Genomic DNA, 25,302 nt, shown 5'->3' on the forward strand with positions numbered 1-25,302 from the left:
ATATGAGGCAGATGTCGATAGAATGATGGAGGAAAGGAAAAAAAAAAAAAAAATCATTTTCAGCTGGAAATAATGGAAATCCCTCGAATATGAGGCAGATGTCGATAGAATGATGGAGGAAAGGAAAAAAAAAGAAAGGGAAGCGTTGGAGAATGCATTTTGTTTCATTTATACCGCTGCTCCACTCATCAACAGATTTAATAGCCTGGTACTTACAGTTCGGTAATTGTACAATGTGCAACTTGGCAAAGGAAAGCTGTCTTCAATTCCACGTTTTCCGACTAGTCAATAAAAGCCTCCTTAGAGAATCTGCAAACTCCCCAGCCATGTGAGGGTGGAAAAGGGCAACACATGCCACAAAGCACAGTACAACACTCCCTGTTATAAATAAAGCAGCGCGAATGCTAGTCCTTGTGCTAGGGAAGATGCCCCAAGACTCCGATGTCCATCTTGTACCTGAATTCAGCCGGCAGATCTGTCCAGATATTCCATCTCTAGTTAGAAGTGGTACAGTTTCATCATTTGCTTGAGTAGCTGGAGTTGTTGTTGACCCTGAACCATCTTTGTCCCTTCTCTCCATACTCTGCAACACAAAAAGCCGGTTTTGAAGTTGCTATAAAATGGTGATTCAGCCTAATATCGTCAAGCCACATCTCTGACAAAAAACAAGCAAATTTCAATTAGAGACTAACTGATAATGCCAAACATCTCAGTAGAATATAATAATTCGAATACATGTGCAATACCTTTTCTTTTTTTTTTTTAAATGACAGGTTCTGCACAATTTTTTCGTATGCAGCTAGTCAATGATTTACCACTGGAGATGACCGTTGCTGCATCACAGATCTGGGCAATTACTTGCACAACTCAGTCTGGCAGATCTGGGTTCGATGAGATTGTCTTGTATTGCTCCTTTAGTGAAGCATTTTACCAAGAGCCTTGGCTTGATGGTCATTAAAGCCAAACAGTAAACTAGTTCCAGAATTTGATCAAAAAGAAGATAAGTATATGCAACCATGTTGTCATTCGTAGAGCATGTAGGCAACATGATGACATGTCGATTTGTTGACTAATCTTATTTGTTCAGTTTAGATTATCACTCAAATTCATTTTTATATACAATTATTGAAGAAAACCTTATTACACAGTATAAATTAATAAATCCAGCTTCAGTCGAAGTACTAATTCATAGATATGTGGAAGAACTGAAGTTTTTGGTGAGCATGCATGCTAAATATGACTTAGAATGCAGGATTTGGAAAAATAAGCAAATCATGTTCTGAGATTCATCATATACCAATTAGAATACCAACAAAAGCAAGTTAAATTAAGGAAAATGTTATTTACCTATGTGTATATCTGCATATAATAGATATACGTTGCACAGGTTTGTGTAGTTTCTTTTGGGGCTAGTATTTGAATAGATATTAACTTTTAACTGAAAGATATGCACATAAAACATGGCTGATCATAACCTAACTCCACCTCCACGTTACAATATTAAAGACATAATTTTCCCCTCATTCCTCGAGTCCCATGTTCCTATGCTACATCAAATATCCACATACATGTGCTTCACACACAAACCTCCACCACCATTTTCACCTCGCATGTTAAATGCAGAAAACATGACACCCTAGTCCTCCACTCTTTTAAGTAAATACAATTCATATCCCAATATATGGACTTAATTATGTGTAAAGAGAATTTTACCTTTTTTTCCTTTTTAAAGTATCCAGATTAGCAACTAAATATTCTACTGCTTTGGAATCTTTCTCCTGCTTCAAGATGATTCCAAATAACTATTTCCTTTTCAACCAAGCAATTAATACTAGTATACTACAGCCACTAAGAATTAGAACTGATAATGGTTTAAAACATGAAAACCAGTTACTAATCTTTTTACAAGCTTTAGTATCAATATACTTACACTTCTTAAGCAGGCATCCTAATTTTATGCAAGCCACCACTTACGCACTCCTACACCTACTCATTGCACAAGAAGCTTCAGTCCACCTAAAGGCTCAAAACAAATAGAAAAATATGGGAATGGAAGGAACAATTGCCTTCATAAACCGAAAAATCTTTCACACAAGCACAGGAGCAGCATGAAAATACATGCATTTTCACTTCTCTAATTATTTTAGAAGTTCGATAAGCTAAGTTCTACTTCCCTGAAATTCACTCACTATTTTATTGGGTAATAAGGACCCAACCAGCAACCTCCGCATTTCAAAAAACAACTTAAATCAAATATCAATTCTGATATCATTTCTTATTTTAACATTTGATATGGAAATTATTTTATCATGGATCTGCATTTTGTAAAAAAATAATTATGTGCAACATATCTAACAGAAGTGAAACGACTGCTTGGGCTCAGCACTAGTTAAAATATCTATGTCAATTTTAATTAACCACCGTAAATGTTCACATATAAAAATAAATATTACAAAGAATTAGATCAAAAAAATCATTCCACTGAACTTGTCATGAAAAATTCTATCCAAAAAAGAACAATGTGTACCCCAAAAAAATAAATATTAGAAAAAATTGTAAACTTACTTGGTTCAAACAAGGCACTGCATTATTCCCATCATTCATTGCATAGCTTTGTGGCATGGAAGCTCTAGAAATGGAGTCTATTATATCTAACTCTGATTTCCCATCATGTGGAATTCTCTGATGCAGAATTTCCCTTGCATGGTTCATATAGTTCAAGAAAAGCCTTAAATCCACATCTAAAGCTTTATCTACTCTGTCGTCTAAGCCTTCCCAGTCAATCACATCCAGAAAATGTAATATCTCTTCCAAAAAAATGAAGGCCTCATTCTGTATTAAAAATCTTAATAAACAAGTTAATCTATGGATATTTGTTGAACTCAAGAGTGTTTCTGTTTCCTCTAACCGTGGTTCCTTGAGCAACCATGCAATATCCAAAAGTAACTCAGATATTGAATTTTGCTTTAACACGAGAGCCTTGCAAAAGCCTGGATTTGCAACAGTATCAATGGTCTGAGAGATGCTGCTGTCTGCGCAGAGAGATTCAGAGAATGCTCCATGCATCCTCTTTAACTGAGAACATATATGCTTGTTTCCAAAGAGGATGGGGACAAAGTTGGATATTCCAGATTCATTTTCGACCTACAAAAACAAGCCACCAGATTATTGAATGGCTTTAATGACACAGACCAGCCCTAGGGACAATCTACTACCCAGTGGAAACTAAAATAATAAAAATCTAAATCTGAAATTATTTAAACCAAACTACGAAGCTATAATCAGTGAGCATGCAGCCTGAACTTTAAACTCTAGTGCAGTGTACACAAGAAAAAAGGGAAAGAAAAGAGCTCATGCATGTATAGCATGTAATTATGATGCATGTACTTGAAGCCTAGAGAATAACCATAAGACAGCAAGTTCAGTTAATTGCCAGATAAAATTCAAAATATTGAACAATCATGAAATTAACGTACTCAAGTTGAAGTCATGACAATGTTTAAGATGAACTTTATGGCATCCTAATTTTTGGAAGTAATGATGGGTGAGGAGGGCTTAACAAAGTACCACCATGTCAGGTACAAGGTAGATGAAATTTGCTGCTACAGCAGACAAGACCAACTTGAGTTCAGGGCTGGCACGTAGCCAACTGGTTCTGTAAACCAGTAATGATGCCAGCCACTAGAGTTTAATGTTTGCATTTGGGAAAAAAGGCACTGACTGATTTTAAAGCTTATTGAATAAGCTTTCCATCATGTTTGTGATCATCTAATTAATATGTGGATGCATAATATATTCCAGTTGTGATTAAATGCGTGCAAAGTCATGGTATGGGACTACTGGTTACTAGTTATTCAGAAACATATTATTCGATAATTTCAGCACTTCCCGGTCAGGCCATTTTACCTGTTTCCTACTTAGAAATGTAGTTAGCAGTTTTAATTATTTTAGGTTGTTATCCTAATGTTTAATTTATTGAGCTAGTAAGATTTTTGAATGTCTCTTAGAGTAACAAATGAACTGGATATTATAAATTGAACTTATTTATGTAATTGTTGATTACTTTCTCCTTCATGAAATATGCACATCAAGAAGAATAGCACCACACCATTGTAGACTGTAGCATTGATGTTTCAGATACTAATCGAGTGAAATGCTGAAGCTGCTTGGTGGATTTTCCACTAATTATCTATTGCAATGAAGAGTCCCACACTTTTATTCCTTTTATTCTTTGAATATCCCATCTTTTAGATCTCTGAAAAAAATTCTCTTCCTGCATCATTTGGTATTGTGGACTCAAGCATCCTACAGTAATTATGCTTAGGTACACCAATGACATAAACTAAAGAGTAGTTGACACTTTAAACCATGCACAGAAGCATCAAGCAAGCAATTGCCACTTAAAGTTAACAATGCATAATAGGAGCTGAGCACAACTAGTAGACAAGAATTACAATTTATAGTAGGTCAATTTCAGCAAAAATATTTAGAAAAATGTTCACGATACACAAACCTCAATAAATGCAGGGCCAAAAATTTCTGAATCTGTCTGAGTTATATTTATCCTGAACACTTCATGCTCTGTGCTTGAAATAGAGCCCACCCCATTTCCACTGCATTCACTGATCTTCTTATGACACATGGCATGACAAGACTCTAATGAAAGATACTTTCCAGCAAAGGACACAAGAAATCTACCATCAAAACAGATAATTACTAAAAATAACCAATTACTCTTTTGGTAAGGAAAAAAATCACTTACTATAACAGTTAAAATGAACTGGAGACTCTAAAGGTGGAAACAGTGTCAGATAACTGTAATAGAATAGCAAAACATACAAAATCTGTGACACTCATCGCCCCAAATATAAAAATTGTTAAGATACTGAAGATTAAAGTCAAGAGTTCCTCACTCAAGTAAAGAAGTTTTGGGAAGTTAAAATAAAATTTGAATTTTGTCAAAAAAGGCATCGTTATATGAACATTTACATATAACCCACTGATAGGAGTCAAAAATTCACTTCAATGAACTTTTCAACAGACAACAGAATGGAACTGTTCTCCCTTGGCAACCAATATAAACTGCAGCAATATGCAAGAATCAAAGGGATTGCTTTGAACATTTTTCATGTTGAATTACTACTCTTAGTCATCAGCAAGGATAGTAGAGTTTTGCCCAAGCAATAAAAGGAACAAACCGATTTTTTTTCTCTTGAGGAGATGGAAGGGGCAAACAACACAGCCCTTGAAGTTACAAACAGAGTCCAATACTAAGGCCCCAACCTCTTGCAACTACAACAAGCTCTCCAATTTACCCCACTCCCAACAGAACTCCCCTTGATATTTTGAGAACGTAAAACCCCAATCTTAGAAGAACTGATAGCTAAACATAACTCTGATTGTGTTTTGTTTCCAAGGAAAATATGGCAGCTGCATTCCAGTTCATAGGGCAAGAAAGCCCTTTGAGCTTCTCTCCTTTCTAAAGAAAAGCTCTTCTAATCTGGTCCAATCTTCTCACTACCCACTTCAGGATCCTGTAAATGGACATCAAGTGCATGAATAAAGAAAAAGAACTGAATTGATCAACATCAACCTTCCTCCAACGCAGGGTAGTTTCCTTTTCATGCAGTCTTTTATTGACCTTGCTAATCAGCAGTTACCAATCCAACTTCCCCAGATTCCTATTGCTCAATGAAAGAGCCAGATACATAAAAGGTAAACTCCCCAATCTACAACCAACTACACTGGCTAGGAACCAGCTTCCCCAGATTCCTATTGCTCAATGAGAGAGCCAGATACATAAAAGGTAAACTCCCCAATCTACAACCAACTACACTGGCTAGGAACCCAGCTTCACCAACCCCCATGCTGGTGCAAACATAGAGCTCTTCTAAAAATTAACCCTCAAGCAAGCAACAAGCTCGAAGGTCAGCAGAACAAACATAATGAATAAACTCAGTCAAAATCTGAAGAAACTCATTTCCAAGAAAAGTTGCAACTACACATTATGCTTACTGAATCTCAGGTGTTCGAAAAAACATATGCATATCTAAATAACTTAAAGCAGAAATTACCAGTATGATGTCACTCTAAATCCCAAAAGCCTCAATTACCCTCTCCTGTTAAACAAAGAATTTCATTTAAATCACAAGACATAAAACATACCTAAAAGAAACCCAAGATAGAAGAGACGAATGGAGAATCTCCCCGCTAATAGATAGCTAGCCCCAAAAAATAGCTGTGAAATCCTGATTGTTGCCAGACATCTAATCCAACTTCAAGTAGACACTGTTGTTTAATACTTTAACTGAATAATACATAAGTTTAAATTGGTTCAATCTAGCAGATATGGGTTATTAGAAAACTCGCCTCTTGAGTTCACTACTGCAGACTCCTCAGCACCTACTAAATCAATCTCCTCTAGAAAATACATCTCCAATTCAACCAAATTCAAACAAACCTTGTTAAACCTTGAACATATAGTACCTAATAGAATAATCACCTGCTACAACCAACAGCTTACTCCTGTGCCTTTACAGTAAACAAATTCTGAGACCATGAGACACCATCAGGATTTATAATTATGTATATAAATCATAAAAGCAATAGCACTTCAAAAATGCTCAATCTTAAGGATTGCTAAATCCAAAAATAAGGATCCAAATCTTCATAAAGGTCAACAATAAACTCTATGGAAACCTCTCCAAGTTTGAAATGTAAATAAAGTAATTTCCTCCATTGAGTACCTAGGTCATTCAATGATTAACAGCTTTTTTCTTGTAAATTTTCCCTCTATTTCCAGTTGAATATAATCTCAAAACTCATAATGCTCTCAATTATGATTCCACACCATTGATAACTTACTCAAAATTTAAACTTCTCAGTGGATCTTTTAAGTAAATAATTGAACCAAGTTCTCTAAATACTGATGGCTGCAATTTGTAACCAGATGCCTGCTTACTTTCTTTACATTCTGGGTTTTTTTAGAATCTGCTTTTCGCATGCCAATTGTAACCAGTCATTTCTAAATCTGAAGTATATCAGACATTTGAATTTTGAAACATAAATGCATAAAAGATGAAATAGAAAAGAGAAATATTACTGTTTGTCATTCTATATTTTTCTCGTTTTTTTTTCTCACATCTCTCCCTTAAAAACGTGTTCTTCTGTTTTGCATCTTTTTTTCCTTCAACATTTCTTTATTATGAATTATATAGACTGCAATAAAAATTTAACTCCAAAATGGATTAGGCTAAACATGATCAGCTGATCACTATAATAAGGCTTCTCGATAGACTTCAAGGGTATAGTGGACAACTTCAATCTGGCCATACATTTTTCAATGGAAATAATTGCTAGACTCAGTAAATGTTTTATTTTTTGTGGAAGTTCTACTTGACTTGCAAATAGAAACAGCAGAAAGAGTTGTGCTGCTAAAAAGACGTGCCATTTTCATCAAAATGGGTTAGGACATGGAGCAAATCAACAAAACTTCATGCAAGGATTGGAAAAAAGATACAACCGAATACAAACAAATCATCAGCTGATTGAAAATTAGGGGTCCACTTTGGATTGGTCTCAACAACTAAACCCATCCAACCCACTTGGTGGGCATGGTTTGGATGAGGTTTTACAAATTTAGGTTGGGCTTGGACTCAAGAATCTAAGCCTAACCTCAAACTGAGGTGTTTGGATTGAGCTTATTATACCCAACAAAAACCCGACCCTGAGCCAACCCAAAACCAACTCAACCTGGACCAAATCCAATAAATAAATAATTCATATTTATTTTTCAGATATATTACTTATATGTTGAACAATTATGTCTTTAGTCATGTTAATTATAATAGTGTTAGTATATTCCAAATGGTTGCGACCTCCCCATTAATATTAGTTCAGAGAAAACATCCCAAACATTCCCTCTAGCTTAAAATTTCTAGTCAACCCGATCTGACCTGATTAACATGGCCCAACCAGCAGCGGAGCTTTCTTTCTTCTTTTTTTTTGTGTGTGTGTGGGGGGGGGTGGGGGGAGGGAGGCACAGTATAAGCTTTTTTTTAAAAAAAAATTACTAATATGGTAACCACTTGAACTAACAAGGCAATGCTAATCTTTTATATATTTAGCGCATGCAAGATTGCCATTGTTTCCAGTAAGATAAAAAGGGTTTTCTACATCAAGCACCATCCGGTTGTCAAAATACAACATTGTACAGAAAATCTAAAAACAAATATGAGAATCGAGCATTTTAGAAGCAACCGCAATTACTATTACTGAGGACTTGAGAATATACTAAGAAAGAAGAAACCCCACCAGAAAAAAATAAGGGAGAAATCCTTGTTGAGAGTTAAGAATGTAAATATCTGATTATATTTATGTGACTGCATCTCTCCAGCCTCTTCCTACTCTTCATCTTTCTCTCTAATAAATATTTTCTTCTCATGCACTTGCTGAAGTATTAAAAGAAAATTAATTTATATCTAATGTTTTATAATAATTAGAATGCATCATGAATTTGAAGGGTAGTTTGGCTCCTCTTGAAACGAGATCTATGGAGATCCCAACTCATAAACAAATCTACTTGTATTTTAAAAAGAAATCCTAGTTAATAGGTAGATTGAGAAAATATTTTTACTTTTGAGGGCCAAAACAAACATGGAAAGCCAACTATAGCCGTCCACTTCTTAAATTCATATGAAGAAGAAGAAGAAGGGGCGTAAATGAAACCAAATTGTCTATTTTAAGAAACCATGTTCAAGGAGTTCCATTTTAGAGGGGCAAGTGCCAACAAAAAAAAAAACACCCCTCCCAAGCTCCATCGATAGGCCCAACCCAACCTAATGCTCCACTAGTGCACTAGTTTGACACGGAATATAAGATTGGCCGAATAGAACCACTTCGATACCCTCTTCACTTTGCAACCCTCAATCGAAGGCTCCATCACCTGTTCACAATATTTGGAGGCTAGAGAAACATCGGAGGCCCCTTCAAAACACTCGGGCCTACATCCCACTTCGAAACCATCATCCAATCTCTGCTACCGGTCTCCCCCCCCACTCTCCCCAATCTCGTTCCTCCCTCTCTCTCTCCTCTCTCTCCACTCTCCCACCGTCTTCACTTCAGAACAAAGGAGAGTAGAATAAAGGAGAAGATTTCAAACTCTTTTTTTATTTTTGAATTTTGAATTGAAGTCAGCAAACAATATGCCGACTTTAGTTCAAAATTTGAAAAAAGAGAGAGAGATATTCCAAAACAGATCAATACAATATGATATTGGTCAAGATTCGCCGTCTCAGTACCGACGGCCATTTCGGCCAGCTGACAGTATGGTTCGATACGGTTCCGTACCGTATCGAACCGGCAACGAACCGACAAAGGCACCGGATCCGAACCGAGAGAAGAAAAAGAGAGAAATAGAGAGGGGGAGGAAGAAAGAAAAGGAGGGGGAGGGTGCAGGACCGTCGGACAGCCTCCGACTGTCCGCCAGATGGTGCAGTCTACGCGTGCGGCGCCACAGGCGTGAAACAGGGGCGACCCCTCTGTTTCACTTTTTTTTTTTTAACGAAACTTAAGTGAAGCTGGCAAATGGTTTGCCGGCTTCATTGATTTTAATTTTTTTTAAAAATCTTTTAAACAGTGAAACCGATAAATGGTTTACCGGCTTCACTGTTGATCTTTGTTTTTAAAAAGGGAGATTGCGTGAACAAAGGTGACAGCCCCTGTTCCGCGATCGCAACACCGCCCGCACCGCTTCCGCCACCCCCTCCCCCAGCCCTGACGAAGTCTGCATCCGCCACCGCAACGCCACCTGCTGCCATCTCCGATGATCTTCCCTCTCTCTCTTTCTCGCTCGTTTCAAAGCCTTATCGAGCGAACCGACGAGCCACGAACGCTTCCGTGGCCCTCCGGCCTCCCGCGGCTCCTGCCTCCCTCCATCTCCTCCTCTCTCTCTCTTTCTCACTTTCCCTCTTTTTCCCTCCCTCCTCCGTCAGTATACCGTTTGAACCGGCTAAACCGTACCGGTTCTCCGCCGATCCGACTCGATATTGGGTGTATCGGCTGGTTTGGTACAGTACAGCATTTCATGATTATTGGTACGGTACCATGCTATACCATCGGACAACTAGTACAAGTTCTAGTACCAGCATATCCACCCTTGATGGATATATTAGTACTTGATCCATATCCTATCCATTTTCAGCCCTGATTGCCAAATGCCTCTCTCCTTTAGTGATATTGGTCTTATTACAACAAAAATATCCTCTAATAACTTCACCAAAGGTTCTAAATTATATGCTCCCAAGGGATTAAGAGATTCAAAAGCTGGCTTTAAACAAATATTCATCTGTCTTAATCACCCTTTGTCATCACTAAATAATAGCAAAATTATAATCTCCAGAATATTAATACTTCTGTTGCTCAACCTAATATTCTGACATAAAAAACCAATCAAAACAGTCTCATCATGCAAAGCGCTAGAAACCATATTGTGATAGTGTACAGTGTGACAGATTTTCCATAACATCAAACTCACCTTATACATGCACTATCCAACCACATTTGCATGATCTGACTTGTGACATCCATGTAAGGCATAAGAGAAGTTACATGGATTAGAAGAAAAATAAATGCTATTGATCAAGTAGTAAAAATTTATACTAATTTCACCATCAGTGTTTGAATCAGCTCTGACCAAAATAACTGGGCAACTTTGGTAGTTAAAGATTAACTGCATAACAAAATAATGTCATAGTACATACAAATATCAAGACTGGCATACAAAATGTAAGAATAGTCGGCTGAAAATAGCAGTTCATAATCACATGATCACACATGCTAAGAATAAAACTATGCCAGAGTATCTGCAATGAAAATTGGAACAAGGATAAACAATCAATATTAAGACAAATACATCTGCAAAATGTTTTAAATCTACCGGACGTTACCGGAATTTAGGCTGGTCAAGATAACTGCCACAGGCTATGAATTCCATAGGTTTGCCAGCCTCGAAAAAAGTAGGAAACACATAATGAAGCCTTGGAACTTGCACCTCCATCCTGATGCTATTTAACAAAGTCGCATCTAAATTCATGAGCAAAATAATCTTAGACACCATTTGAGAAATACAAATCGCTTTCTATCAAGATGCAAGCACAATTCTTTGGAGTGAGATGCAGGAACCAATTATTGACGAGAAACTCCAATCTTGAGATGTCAACAAGTATATGTGGTAGCAGATATGCCTCGTTAAAGTTAGCAATTCAAGGCAACTTATTCATCTTTAGTGACTCATCATTTGTGAGAAGTACAAATCAAGTAGGAGTATTGAAAGAAATGGACCTTTCTTTGGGGGAATGGGAGAGGAGCCAACGTATCACTTCAATATATTCAAGGATCTTTTTCTCAATTAGAAAATATAAAGACGGGTGTCTATAATGCCATGTACTACAAATACTCATCGAAAAGAAAAGTAGTTGTTTCTTCCTATAAATAAAGAATTCAAACTCGTATAATCTCGTATTGTACAATCAAATAATAAGTTTCTATTCTGACATGGAAGGTAAAGATAGTATATAAGATGGGTAGAAAGAGCCCTTCCTTTGGCTAGCATGGTTCTGAGAAACTGGTGCTGCTGCCGCCTAAGTACCCACCTTAAATTTTTCATCAAGTTTGACTATTGAAGATGGTATTGATTTAGAAAATGTAGAAGATCAACACAAACTACCAACTTGGAAAATTTAATACTAATTCATAAATCAATACAATCCTCAATAGTCAAGCATTAATAGTTTGGTGCCGCTGCCTAAGTTGATAGTTTTTTACTTTTTTTCATTTTTGAGGCCACGTAGAAAGTCTGGATTCCAATAGTGGTGCCCCATATTTTTCAGCAAAAAGGCAATTTAAATAATAAACATCTCTAGTAAGGAATCTAAACTAAATAGGGCCATCCTACTGGAGATTACTGCTTATGAAGGTGCCAGCCAAACTATTTTCCCTTCACAGTTAATAGGATGTACTCGTGTGTTAGTTAACCTTGTGTTGACTTGATTTCTCGAGAACCAATTTACAATTTGATCGCAGTTTGCGAAATTAACTTATTGCATCTTCATCTTCTCCTTTTTTTGTTGATAACAGGTATTTATTGCTGATCTTAGATCCAATTGAAAGCAGAGTATAAGTGTTATGCCATAAGTTTAATAACTTTGATTGGTGCAGAAGGAAAATGTTCAACTCAAATCCATAACTGAAATCTTATGGCAATATTTATTATGAAACACTAACTCACAGTTCATATTTGGCTCCAAGTTTTCAGGTGCATAAGCTAAGAAATTTATTGCAAAATACTTATAACATAACCAAACAAACTTCATTATACCCCATAAAGAGAGAGAGAGAAAAAAAGAAGCAACAATAAGTAATTATTTGTACCAATACAAAAATCAAGCTATCCGGGGTCTCCATCAAGAACTTCGTCATGGAGAAATAGAATATCCATAGTCAGAAACAAACATCATAAACCAGAGGTTTGAAAAATTGATTTCGGTTTCGTTTTTTGGTAGGGTTTGTGGAATATCAGTTTCAGCTGTTTCAAAAGTTCTGCTACAAGTTTCAAGAGTATTGGTCAAAAGCGAAAAATCTGGGAATCCAAAAAAAGCAAGGAGAAAAGATGAAATAAGCCAAAGAAAGTTATATGAAGATATTTCTGAGTATTTTGTGTTATATCAACTCTTTACTTACATAGTTTGAAGTTTGAACAATATTAGGCTAATGTTGGTATTGCTATTTGGCACTGTCCATATATTATATATGTAAAATATATGATATTTGCTTCATGAATTTAAGATGTTAGAAGTTTCATTATATTTAGCAATTCTAAAGCCTTTTATTACCAAATACAAAATACATTGAAATCTTTTCTTATTTTCTAGTAGAAGTCATGAATATATTTAAATACTATTACTTTTCTAGTTAAGTGGCTATTTAATCATTTGCATGTAGTTAAAGAATGTTATTTATTCTATTAAAATGTTATAGCTTTGAAATGTCTATTCAAATTAGTCTTTGCAATGTGTTGTAAAAAGGATCTTTTTTTGGATGCCTCAGCCCATCGAGATTATATTCATCATCTACTCCATTATTTAACTCAAGAAAAAGAAAGAAAAATCACTGAAAAATAATATAAACTACGTACTTCAATGAATAAAAAAATGATCTAGATGTAGTTGCAAACACCAAAGTAATAATTAAAAGAGGTATGTATAGCTACTTTTAGTCAATTTCAGCCGAAACTGGCCAAAACCACCAAAAACAAACAGTTACGGTCGAAACAAGCGAAAACCATTGAAAGGTCCAAAACCAAACGGTCTCAGCTGAAACTGCTAAAACTAATTGAAACACAAGATTCGGGGTCAGTTTCAGTTCGGTCTCCGCCAAAAGCAATCAGTTTCGACCAAGACAGATTGTTTCAGCTGAAACTTCAAGCCTATATAAAGAGTTTTTCATAAACAAAACATGCCACAATGAATATCTCAAGTTGCATAAAATTCAATGCTAATAAGCTAAAATTTAAAATTAAAAGAAGAAGAAGAAGAAATAATTCAGCAAGGATGAAGTGATCATCATTGTAAAGATAAAATAAAGGATAAATGGAACTTATCTACCCAAATTGATGGAGCAATGACATACCTTCTAAAACTTGAATAATGTTGTTATTTAGGTAAATATGAATGTTGCCTCTTCCCAAAAACAAACTTTCTGGTGCACATACCAAGTCTTTTACATAGCCAGCTGCATCCTGAGACAGCTATATGAAGCACAAATAAAATCACATAAGAACATTCAGAATGTCCAATTAGGTAGGTGACCACTCTCAAACATGAAATTAGACCACTTAATGGATAGATGAGAAAGAAAGAGAACATTGGATTTAATTTCATCACATAAGCCTCTACAAGAGGGCAGGCCTTGGCACAACAGTAAGGTTGCTTCACCATGACTTGGATGTCATAGGTTTGAAATATGGAAACAGCCTATCCGCATGTGGGGTTAAGGCAGCATACTTCTAACCCTCCACACACCTTGCAATGGAGAGAGCCTCATGCATTCAAATGCCCTTTCACATAAGCCTCTAGAACAAGTTGGAAACAACCAACTTAAGAGTATTACTACAATGAGTAGCAGTTCTCAAGGAGAGAAATCTATACAGAAGCTGACTATTGTTACAAGGCCTGATAACTTTAAGGTTGCATTTAGTTAGATAAAATCCAAATAAATGGGATGGGAAGGGAAAGATAATAGCTTATCATGCCAAACAAGTTGGCTTTCTGCAGAACAGAGTATTTCTAGTCAAGATAAGATAACCCACTTGCGGAATAAATCAATTTCTTATCCCGTCACCTTTTTATGAAATGTTATTCTTCTCTTTCCTATTTTGCATCCCTTGTCTTATTTTTTAATTATTATGTTCATCCATCTCCCTTCCATTATTACTCCAATTGCAATCAAACAACCTGATCCCCAGAGCACAGAGTAAGTACCTTTCTGGAGGAATAATGGGCAACAGGAATAGCTATCCACCTATCCTCTACTCCACACTCCACAACCAATCATAGCCTAAGATTCAAGTGTATTTTGCCTTTATCAGATGCCATAAAATTCTCTAATGCCACATTTTAAATCCTACTTGCCGCATATTGATGATGCCGCATATTTTCTCATCACCATGTGGAATGGAGTTAGATTGCCATTAATCTAATTCTTCCATCCATTACCTCTTTTTCCCACATCGCACAAATTTAGAAGCCATGTGTCCCCATACTCTTGTTACAATCCTCCTCCCCACTACACGGCATGCAATTAAATTGCATCCATTCCCAACTATCTTATATGAAACTACTCTTGCCAGATGGCCTAAAATGCAAAAAGCCATGTGTCAATTCTACGATATAGCACAAGCCAAACCAATCACAAGGCTAGGGCTATAAACTAGCGATGCGGCTCATGAGCAACTCAATTGAGGCTCAGCACAATTAGAAAATGAGCCTAACTCAATTTGTTTTTGGAGCTCAATTCAAACAGTTTTTGGAGCTGGGCTCTTATTTGAGGTGAGCCTAAACATTGTTAGATTGAAGAACTAAATGGAAGCTCAACTCAGCTCAGGTTAGAGCTTATATGATCCAAGCTTGAATAGGGTATGTCAAACTCAGCCCAAGCTTGAGCCTCCCTTATATTTTGAACCAAGTCCATGCAGTGTGATATTCGGCTCAGCTCGGGAAAACACCCATACATGTGGCAAGTCAAGTAACTGCCAAGGCCATCACTTGGTTGACCAGCCTGCCCTCCAAGTCTAAAAACAAGAAGGAGAAGGGGGTAATGCTAGAATGAGTCCATATGCATTCCCATATTCTGCATTCAAGAAGAAAGTTGAGGGGAAGGAAAGCTAGCTAGTGTCCGGTGTTCTGCTTCAACTTCTCCTGCAGGACTCCATACCTAGGGACTTGATATCCTTATCAATTTAGTTACTTTAATATATTTTTTCTAGTTACTCTTTTTATCCAGCATGCTTGCATGTATTACAAGTCAAACTCATTAACCTGAGTACTCTTTATAAAAGTTAAATTAATGAATTTTTGCTGGTAAGAATTGAAAGTATAGTGTCCAAACTGTTTAGTTCAGAAAATGCCAAGTTTTTGAAAGAGAATCATTTTCGCGCTTGAACCCATTGCCTGAAAGATTGAGTTAAGCCCTTTGGCAAGTATGGTCCTATCAAAAAGGCACCATCCAATTGAGACTTCTTTTTATGTTGGGACATAAAGTTCAGAATGGTGAACTTATGATGCTTAAATAAATGGGGCCTCTTTAGACAAAATCTACACAATGAATGGCTGCAATAGGGAATTTTAGGTCCACCATCCATACGGGTCTCTGCCATTTTTTCCCAGCATCACCAACTTGGTTAAATTTGCGAAGCCAATAATATGCCATTGACTATTATTGGGTTGTCATCCATTTAAACAGCTTGCTGAAATAACTTCATAACTTAAAACTAGATCCACTTGGTCTATGCTCCTCTTGTTTGTCAATTTGAGGCCCTTCGCTGACTTTGTCACACATCCAAAACACATCTCAGTGTATACTTTGTTGCTTCTAAGCAACCCAGAAGTTATCACACATATCCTGTCTGCTATTCTTGTACACATGCAATCTTACCCACATAAATGTATGCCAGCAAATTAAAGATGTTATTATCGAGGTCTTGATAGCCAGAAAAAGGAGGGGAAAAATAGCATAACTAATCATATTGGACCACATTGAAGATGACATTGTACAACTTGATATTATTGTTGGTCATTATCACCTTGTGTTCTTGTTCAAATCCTTCACTGCAAGTTTAGTTTAGGTTTTTGTGGTCTATGCCCTCTTTCTAACAGGCTGGCTCAAATCAGATCACCTATCATTGCATGTAATGCAAATAAGCACACTCTCATAACAAAAAACTATCATGTTGGTAATTAGTCAAGCAACTCCAATCCATCCTCCAAGCTACCATGTCTTCTGAATTTGTACAGTGCACCTAATTTATTATATAAAACTCCAGTGCATATGACCAAGCCACTTCTATTGCTATCTTTAAGAAGTATTACACAAGAAAAAGCATATCAAAATGTCAGAGATTAATTACTAAGGTGCAACAATGCAGAAACACAGTAAAAGGTAATTTAATATTTTATTGTTTTCCATGCTAAGGACAACTAATACATAGCTTCAATTTCAAATAATGGTGTAATATGAGATAATTTCTTAGAATCATAGCAGTGTAGGTTTTGGACACAAGCAGCACAGGAAGAATCAAGTATCCTACCATCCCACTGATGTACAAAGGACACTTGGTGCTCTTTGAGGGGGAACTTCTTTAAGAGGAAAGTCTGTTACCTTCTCCCACATGAAGTGTGGCATCGCAATAAATACAGTCAACATGGTACATCCAGGACGGATATAACCCTCCAACTCAACAGGCATACTTGCCAGCCATTGAAATATCTGCATGTTCAAAAAACAAGATGACTAGTTGACCTTTAGCAACTCCAGGCAGAAAGCAATTATTTCCTTTAAAGTATTAAATTGCAGTTATAATTTTCTAAGAGTACTTGGTGGCGAAGTCGTCTCGGAAAATCTGCAGGGTTCCAGTCATAAAGCTTGAATGATATACGACCTGTCGGACACTACAAACACGTAATGCATCATTTCTTCATGCAACAAAATCAAAGCATGACATTACTGCCATAAATGAATAGAGCTAGATAAGGCATTAGCAGGAAGAAGTATGACCTGAATTGCTAGGATGATGAAGGAAATAGGAACCTACCACAGATGAATAACCACTCTTATTGTCACAAAATGTTGAAAGGCCAGATTGGGAATTATCAATTTTTTCGTCTATCTGGGCTTCATCTGATGTGGTGAAAGACATGATGCTGTTGCTATGAACATTATTGAAACTACTAAGAGAATGAAATGGAGAACCATGCCCATCTTCAGACTCTAATAGTGTTTCTCTCTCCCTCAGTTTGTTGCTTACAGCTGTCTCAACTGTACCGCATGCAAAACCATCTATTGTCTCTGAGCAAAATACAGAAGCAAGCAAAGCTAAATAAACAAGATGTCTATACAGCAAATCTCATTTTCAGAGACAATTAGCCAGGCTAAGTTAATACACACTGAATTTTAAACCAGAACTAGGGTCCAAATAAGCATATGATGGATAGAAAACGACTAAAGAACTTGCTGCTAGAACTATACTAGTATATAAAAGGCACATTGATCCAGAATCTAACAGAATTTTTACAAAAGGATGTACTGAGCATTTTACTTGAAAGAGCTTTCTTTAAAGTCATTGTTTAAACAGAAAGTATATTCTATTTAAAAAGGAATATCTGTTTAGTATGTCTGAGTAGCCGGTAGTGTCTTTCTTAATTGACTACCCAAAAAAATGTCTGACATACGATACTATAGTTGGTAGCTCAACTTTTGAGTACTCCAGTTTGCTTAGAAACAATCTTGAATGTGTGTGTGTATGTGTGTGTGTGTTTATGTGTGTGTGGAAACTCATTACTATGAATTAATGATCATCCTTAGGAACAAAGAGATGCTCTCTTCTCATGGTAAATCCAATGAAACCTTAAAGGTGAACTGTCGAGCCCTTGTTTCCCATTAGCCTTATGGTTGTCTTGTTTTCATTCTTTGGTGTTGTACTCTGCATGTCAATTAGAGAAATGCCCATTTGAACTGAAAGATATCGTTGCAATTTACTACTCTTAGAAGTTTCATATAACCTACCACAATGCATGTACTGAGAAGAAGGGCTTGAAATTTATCATCTTGGCAAAAATTAGATGAATTTAGACCTTTCATGATTAGTATCAAAAAGTGTGCCATATGGTATTAATTTTTATGTTAGTGGCATGAAAGGTAAACGATTGTGCTTAATTACACATAAGGATGTGCAGAAAAGTGGATTAACAGTACCACATGCTACTCCTGTGCTGATCACAATATGGAAAGGTGCAATTATCAATATATCACACCACATGGTGTTATGGCCATTACACACCAGGGCATGGCAAAAGAAAGGGTATGTATCAACCCACACCAGTCTACCCGAGTCCATGCCAATAGGCAAACTGGAATGGATATACACACATAACATAACACTACATACCCCTATATTGTGCCCATATCTTGCTCACAAGGTACACACAGTACAATACGAAGCTGCATATCAACACCTATACCCTTGATTTAAAAAGCCTTATCCCATGCAAAAAGTGAAAACCTAGCACACTTTAGATTCTAGACTCCGTCATTTGTTACCAAAATTGCAGCTGATTCAAAGTGACTTAGAGATCATTAACACGTACAAGCTCCCTGATGAAGTAACACATTTTATGTATTAAGTATGCTTTGGGGGATGCTTGGAGGATTTCAATGCAAGCTGTTTGTTTGGATGCTAAAAAGGGTTTTGAAATACAGTGTCTCAAACAGCTTAGTGGATAACATAACCAATATGGACTGAAATTTTTAGGTGAAGAAATTTTATAAGGTGTAAGATATACCAATGTCTCAGATAGAATATATGACCAAGTGATCAAATGACTGGCCAGCCTAGTAAAAAGCAAGAACCACTATTGTTTTAGGCAGTGGTTGTATTATTTGTTTATTAAAAAAACATAATGAGATAGTCAAAATAATATTCAAAAAACATCTTAAACATAATGAGATAGTCAAAAATAATATTCAAAAAAATATCTAGGCCACTATATGAATGTAACTGCTGATATCTTGGAATGAATCTGATTATATCAGCCAAGATGGAGAGTAAAGGAACTAATAGAGCTACACGAGCAAAAACGGGGCACAGAGAAAAGAATATGAACATGAATTACCAAAGCAACTGTAATCTTTCAGGCCCTACCAGTGAAGGTGAACTTTGGTCTGCAAATCAGATTTTAACGGGACTTCAAGACCACCATCCACCTTGATGCATAGGGCAAGCATAAAAAGAAAGGGGGTCTTCCTAGATGGATTTCAATAGACAAAGCATGTTGATAATGTTAAATATGCAACAACTAACTAGATAATCCCAAACATAATTAAGACATAAATATGAGAAATTAGAAGTCCTTAAAAAGAAAAAAAAAATGAGACATTAGAAAATGCCATGTCAGTAAACATCGCATGTCCACACAGTAATCTTATTGACTGACAGCATTTTAAGGCATGCATGGCTGAATTTCTATAGTTTTTTTTTTCTTGAGAGAGGTGGTAGGCTTATGAACTGAAACAAAACCTGTCATCCCAATTCAATCAGTAAGGACCACAAATCTGATACAGCAATACCTCTGCCAAAGCTTATGATTCCAAAGATGCTGCATCCTAGAAATTGGACCTCAACAGTATTATTCTGTTATCTCTACATGCGCAGAAGTAATTGCAGAAGACACTTGAGTTATCCAAGTTGTACCTTTCCTAGGTTTACCAGCACAATTATCATCCACTGAAATGTCTCCTTGATGTTCCTTATCCTCTTCTACAATATTTATAAGATCGGTAGGTCTTCTCCGCCTTCGTTTGTTGTGCCGCTCTAATTTTCTCCTACAACTACGCTTACCCTCATCAAAATCTGTCAATATGTGGAACCTGAAAAACAACCAAAAGAAACAATTAATCATAGTTTCCCTGAATTAAGATTTTCCCCAACATTACATTCTAGGAAATACCACCAGCAGACTCCAAGTACTATTTAAGCAGCAATATGAACCCATTTCTAAAACCCAAAATATATTTTCCAGGAACCTACATATATGAAGCTAGAAAGCACAGGCGTGCTTTAATTATATATGGCAGCAAAGGGCAGGTTTTCTTATCTGCTTATATGAAGTATCTTCAAGTTAGTATCAAATTGTGAGTCTGCAAGCATAACTTTCTTGTCATAGGGTCAAGAGCAGTAAAAATTTCCTAATTATTCTTGAATTAAATGTTAATGAGGCATATTTTGCCTAAAATTTCCATATATGATATGTTATATTCTCCAGTAGTTGATTCTAAAAGATCTGCTTTTCTTCTATATCTTGAACAGCAAGAGTTCTCCATGACAATTGTCACAATTCAATTAATTAAATTTCCACTAACCAAAGATACAGACTTATGGTATATTGTACCTGATGGCTGTTCGGCTTTGTATTTACCCCCACCAATCATTTTAGTTATGCATAAGCTATGTTATACTTAGTATAAAAAAGCCTTTTAGGAACTATTTGGATGCATGAATTTCTCGTCTGCTGATAGCTTTTCATCAGCAGCTATCACCATCTAAAGGAGATAAGAGAAACAATAGTCTGACTGGTTGAGGGAGGTTGCTGAGCTCTCACAGTGGCGTAAGTTTGATAATGTGTTCCAGTAGAAATATGGTATCTATCCTAAACTTTACGGTTTTGAGAGTCACAAGGTTCCCTGACCAGGGAAAAAACCTCACTTCACCTTGGTAAGCTATTCTATCTCTTAACTACAAAGGAATATTCCATGTACAACCTGTGCAGGCATCCAACAGCTCCTTATGTCACCCTGTAATAAGTTATGGCCTTCCAGCACTGCATTCCTTTAATAGGATTGTTCAAAATATCTTCTTCCTATCTCTCAATCTCCTTTTTGATTTCTTCAGCCTTTTCTTATTACTGATCTCCGTATAGTATCCAAAACCTACTGCATTGTTAGCCCTGTGGATAGATCTTGACATAAACTTCAACAATCCCACCCATGATGATGATAGGCTAGTTTGGTTAATCAATTATATTACGCCATATCCTGTAGTCCTTCAAAGTTATTGCAATTTGCCTTTTCCCTCTAATCACAAATCCATTCTCAAAATAATGGGCTACCTAGTTCCCATAGAGTTAGGAATTCTAACTTCCTTCTTTCCCTTCCCCTTGGTTTGGACCTTAGCTAGGTTGGACACTAGGGACATTTTTTGTTCTTTGCATACGATGTCCATGAACAACTCCCATGAGGTGGAAACTAGTGAGGGAGAAGACTGTAGCAGGCTGGAGAACTAGGGAGGATCGAGGAGGCCATTGATCCCACAATCCCAAAATCTTCCAAAAAGTTAGAACTAACTTTCGAGTGGTTTTCCATATCCCTCAGAATCTTGGATTACAGGAATAAGGAATTCAAGGGCCTCCTTGATTCCCATAATTCTTGTCCTTGCCTAGTCATCTCGACCAACTCATCATGTGGACAGTAGGCCCTAAATGCATCCAATTCCCGCCCCGCCCCCCCCCCCCCCCCCAAAAAAAAAAAAAATCTTGCTCCAAACTCTATTGATTATAACCTCTAAAATTCTAAAACCCTTAAAAGATTTCCTTTTTAAGTCCCATTCTATTTGCTATATAACTTAGCTTTTTAATATCCATGACTGCAATCTTGATGTTTTATCTTTCCCAAATTTTGTATCCTTACCAGTATTACATCAAGAATACGCATGTTGGGTGTCAGTAGGCAGATTTGGCAGTTATACAGCTTGAGAGCCAGCTGATAAACCCAACAATGCAGACTTTACAAACCATCATTCATTAACCTATATGACAAGGATATAGAAAGGTCTTACACTAGGACAGTAACAATTATGGATTTATATTCTATTGCATGTATCTGCCTTTCTTGTGTACTTGGATAGCATGTAGCTTGGGTTGGTTTAATCCATACCTGACCCAACATAATGCATAGTTTAGGTTTAGGTCAAGTTTAGTTGACATATACCTACCTTAGGTCAAGCTTAGGCTAGAACATATCCCATGATTCAAGTTAGATTGGGTTGGAGTTAAAGACCTGGATAGCTTGAACAAAATGCAACCGATACAATATCAACATTTCAATAACAAGGTAGTCAATAGAGACTGCTTTATGGTGTTTCTTTTTTTGATTCTCAATTCCTTTATTCTTTGAAGTCATAACATCTCTGTTAAGCATAGACTTTAAATATTGAGCCCTAAAAGAGCAAGCTTAAAGTCCCAAATCCACTCCTTAAGTGGCAGGCTTGCATGATTTTTAAGGAGAGGAGGCAAGGATCATTATGCCAGTACTGTGGCTCGTACCAATCGGCCAGCAACACGGTTCGATACGGCCCCGTGTCATTCCGTGCCAGGCCCAAACCAGCACAACAGAGAGAGCTGGGGAGAAGAAGAATGGGAGAGAGGAAAAAAGAGAGGGGGCAGGAGAGGGAAGAAGAGAGGGAGAGAGATAGTGAAGCCCGGCAAAGGCCAGCGAAGCATGGTCTGATAAGGCAAAGAGGGTGGGGGAAGGAAGAACGTGAGAGGAAAAGATAGAGAGGGAGGGGGAGGGAAGGCCAGCCATCGGAGGGCTGCAGAGGCCGTAGGAGGAGGGGCTCCACCCTTTGGACCATTGTTTCATTTGAAATATGGTTCCATTGGGTACCCTCTTTTTATTTTGCAAATTTTAAGTGAAGTCGGCAACCCCCTTGCCAACTTCACTTAAATTTTACAAAATAAAAAAAAAAGAGCCCAATAGATCCGGTTTTGAACGAAATAAAGTCCACAAGGCGAAGCGCCTCCTTCGGCCCTTTGACAGGCTCCAACGGCCCTCCCCCTCTCTCTCTCTTTTCCTCTCTTTTCTCTTCCCTCTTCCCCTTCTTTGCCAGTTTCTCATTTTAAATGCCAGAACCATCCAATTTTGCCACCAGAACAGCTCGGTACACCCCAAACCGCCCAATTCGGGACAGTTCCACATCCCTTAGGAGTAGATGAAGAGGGTAGTGTAAATGCCCAACTAGGATGGGCAATCCATCCATTTTCTCCTCTCAATCCTCCTTTCCTATATGTTGACCTACCAAGAAGGCCAAAAACTTATTCAAGAAATGATAAGCCATTGTAACTTAAGCTTCCAAGTCAAAGTACAAGTCTAAACCCTCCAATGATACAAGATCATGCAATATCCACCATACAAATAAAAACAAGGTTAGTAAAGCCAGTGATCTAGGTCTCTGAAACTCACATGCATCAGAAAGCTCCATAAATTCCCAAAACCTAGTCTAAATTGTAGCCTAGGCTTTATGACAAAATCCCATTAAAGATACAATCAAACCTGAATAAACTTGGAAGTTTGCCTGACAAAAGTTGTGTTATGATTGAAAATATTAGGGCTGAAATGAGTCTGCTGAATATGGTTACAGGTTAGCTCTTTGTTGGCCATTAGCTTAAGCAGCCAGCCCATGTTGTACCTCTTATTTGGATTTATTTTTCCAAACTCCCATTTTTCTACTGTACAAATCTATGGGGCATGCTCCTTATAGTTGCATAATATCCATTTGATAGAAAAGGTTGGCGCCGGATTGTGGTTGGGTATTCCTTTTGTTTTTTCCTTCCTGTTTTTGAAAACCGAAGGAGGATATACATCGGATCGAAGAACCCACATAATAAAACTCTTTTTTCGAGCAAAAGCAAAGATTTATTGCTTTAAAAAATAAGTGAAAACGGAGGTGAAGAGTACCCGAAGTTTCTTACCTATGCAGTCTTCCACATCAATCTCCACACGGGATTTGACTAATTTGTATAGAAACAAAAACAGAAAAACAGCAACGGTGCCAAACAAGCGCTTAATGGAACAGCTTACATACTTTTATGATGTTTACGAGTACCAGCTCATATACCAGATGATGATTCCAAATACAAAGATTTGTTTGGGTGACTCATCTATGCATTTTAAATTATTAAAATTCCTACTCACCACTATAAAGCACCCCATTATAACCATAAGAAAAATAGCTGATGTTGGGATATACCGACCGACCCCTGCACGCCGACTTACCCTCGGACCTATCCGACCGACGCCCGACTCTACCGACCGACGACTCCGATCGACGACTGCCGACAATGGTTGCCGACTATATCCGACCGGGGGTATGTCGGCCGAACAGACCCATACTGTTTCCGGCCGGCTAAGCGGTCGAATCCGAAATACCGACTCACTGTCGGGGGGGAGTGGCAGCCGACGTCCGACTCCCGCAATGCACCAGACCAGTCGACGGTGTCTCCGGGTCATTGCCCGACATCCCGGCAGCCGAATACCGACGTATAGTCGGTCACCCCCCCCCCCAACGCCGTACGACTGCTATGGGCTGTTGTCCTGACAAGGACATGCAGCGTGGCCGCCCTAGGGTATTGTCCTACCAAGGACACAGATCAATCCCGGCGACTTGACAGCCCACGGCGACTTGACAGCCTCCGGCGATTTGACAACTCCCCAGTTGTTTACACTATTAATGGCAGGACCATGCCGTGTTCTACCATAAAATGGGGTAAGGCAACAGTGTTGGTAAGGCTAAGCTCCCTACGCTCTTGAGCTCTCTCTCTCTAGCTCTCTCCCGCTGAGCCCCTGATTTTCCACTGTTGCCTAGTCTCCTCTCTGACTTGACCGTCGGAGGGTTCCCGTCGGAGGCATCTCCGGTCTGTGAGGACTTCTCTTGCAGGTGCGCGACGCCGGCAATCGGGCGACGGGGGGGATTGGCCGCAACAGATTTGGCGCGCCAGGTAGAGGGGACTCGACAGAGGTAAGCCAGCGAGCTCCACAGAGTTTGAAAAACCTCTCGAAATGACGAAAATCAGAGCTCAGCGATCGAGAGCCACCGGATCGGTGAGGCGCTCTTCCCGCCGGGAAGAGGCCTCTCCTTCGCCTTCCATGACGGAGCCCAGCTCTCCTTCGCCTTCCATGACGGAGCCCAACTCTCCACATCCG

The 25,302-nt window shown here is 37.9% G+C and overlaps 1 protein-coding gene across 8 annotated transcripts in view; it reads right to left on the reverse strand.

The window, feature by feature from the left end:
* Positions 1 to 145: 145 nt before the first annotated feature.
* The window catches only part of LOC105039790 (squamosa promoter-binding-like protein 9), a 36,127-nt gene continuing 10,970 nt past the window's right edge, over positions 146 to 25,302 (reverse strand). Inside the window, exons 2-11 of one of the 8 annotated variants that reach the window (XM_073249638.1) lie at positions 20,021 to 20,196; positions 17,366 to 17,619; positions 17,148 to 17,222; positions 16,933 to 17,064; positions 13,687 to 13,804; positions 10,947 to 11,082; positions 4,514 to 4,694; positions 2,566 to 3,144; positions 747 to 846; positions 525 to 655 (exon numbers count right to left, since the gene is read on the reverse strand). In XM_073249638.1, coding sequence (XP_073105739.1) covers positions 763 to 846; positions 2,566 to 3,144; positions 4,514 to 4,694; positions 10,947 to 11,082; positions 13,687 to 13,804; positions 16,933 to 17,064; positions 17,148 to 17,222; positions 17,366 to 17,619; positions 20,021 to 20,196 — 1,735 coding nt within the window. In that variant the 3' untranslated portion in view covers positions 525 to 655; positions 747 to 762. Of the gene's footprint in view, positions 656 to 746; positions 973 to 2,565; positions 3,145 to 4,513; positions 4,695 to 10,946; positions 11,083 to 13,686; positions 13,805 to 16,932; positions 17,065 to 17,147; positions 17,223 to 17,365; positions 17,620 to 20,020; positions 20,197 to 25,302 lie in introns of those variants that run through there. The other 7 variants (XM_073249630.1, XM_073249637.1, XM_010916061.4 and 4 more) reach the window with 7 other exon arrangements.

This window comes from Elaeis guineensis, chromosome 1 (genome assembly GCF_000442705.2).
Source record: "Elaeis guineensis isolate ETL-2024a chromosome 1, EG11, whole genome shotgun sequence".
NCBI lineage: Eukaryota > Viridiplantae > Streptophyta > Magnoliopsida > Arecales > Arecaceae > Elaeis > Elaeis guineensis.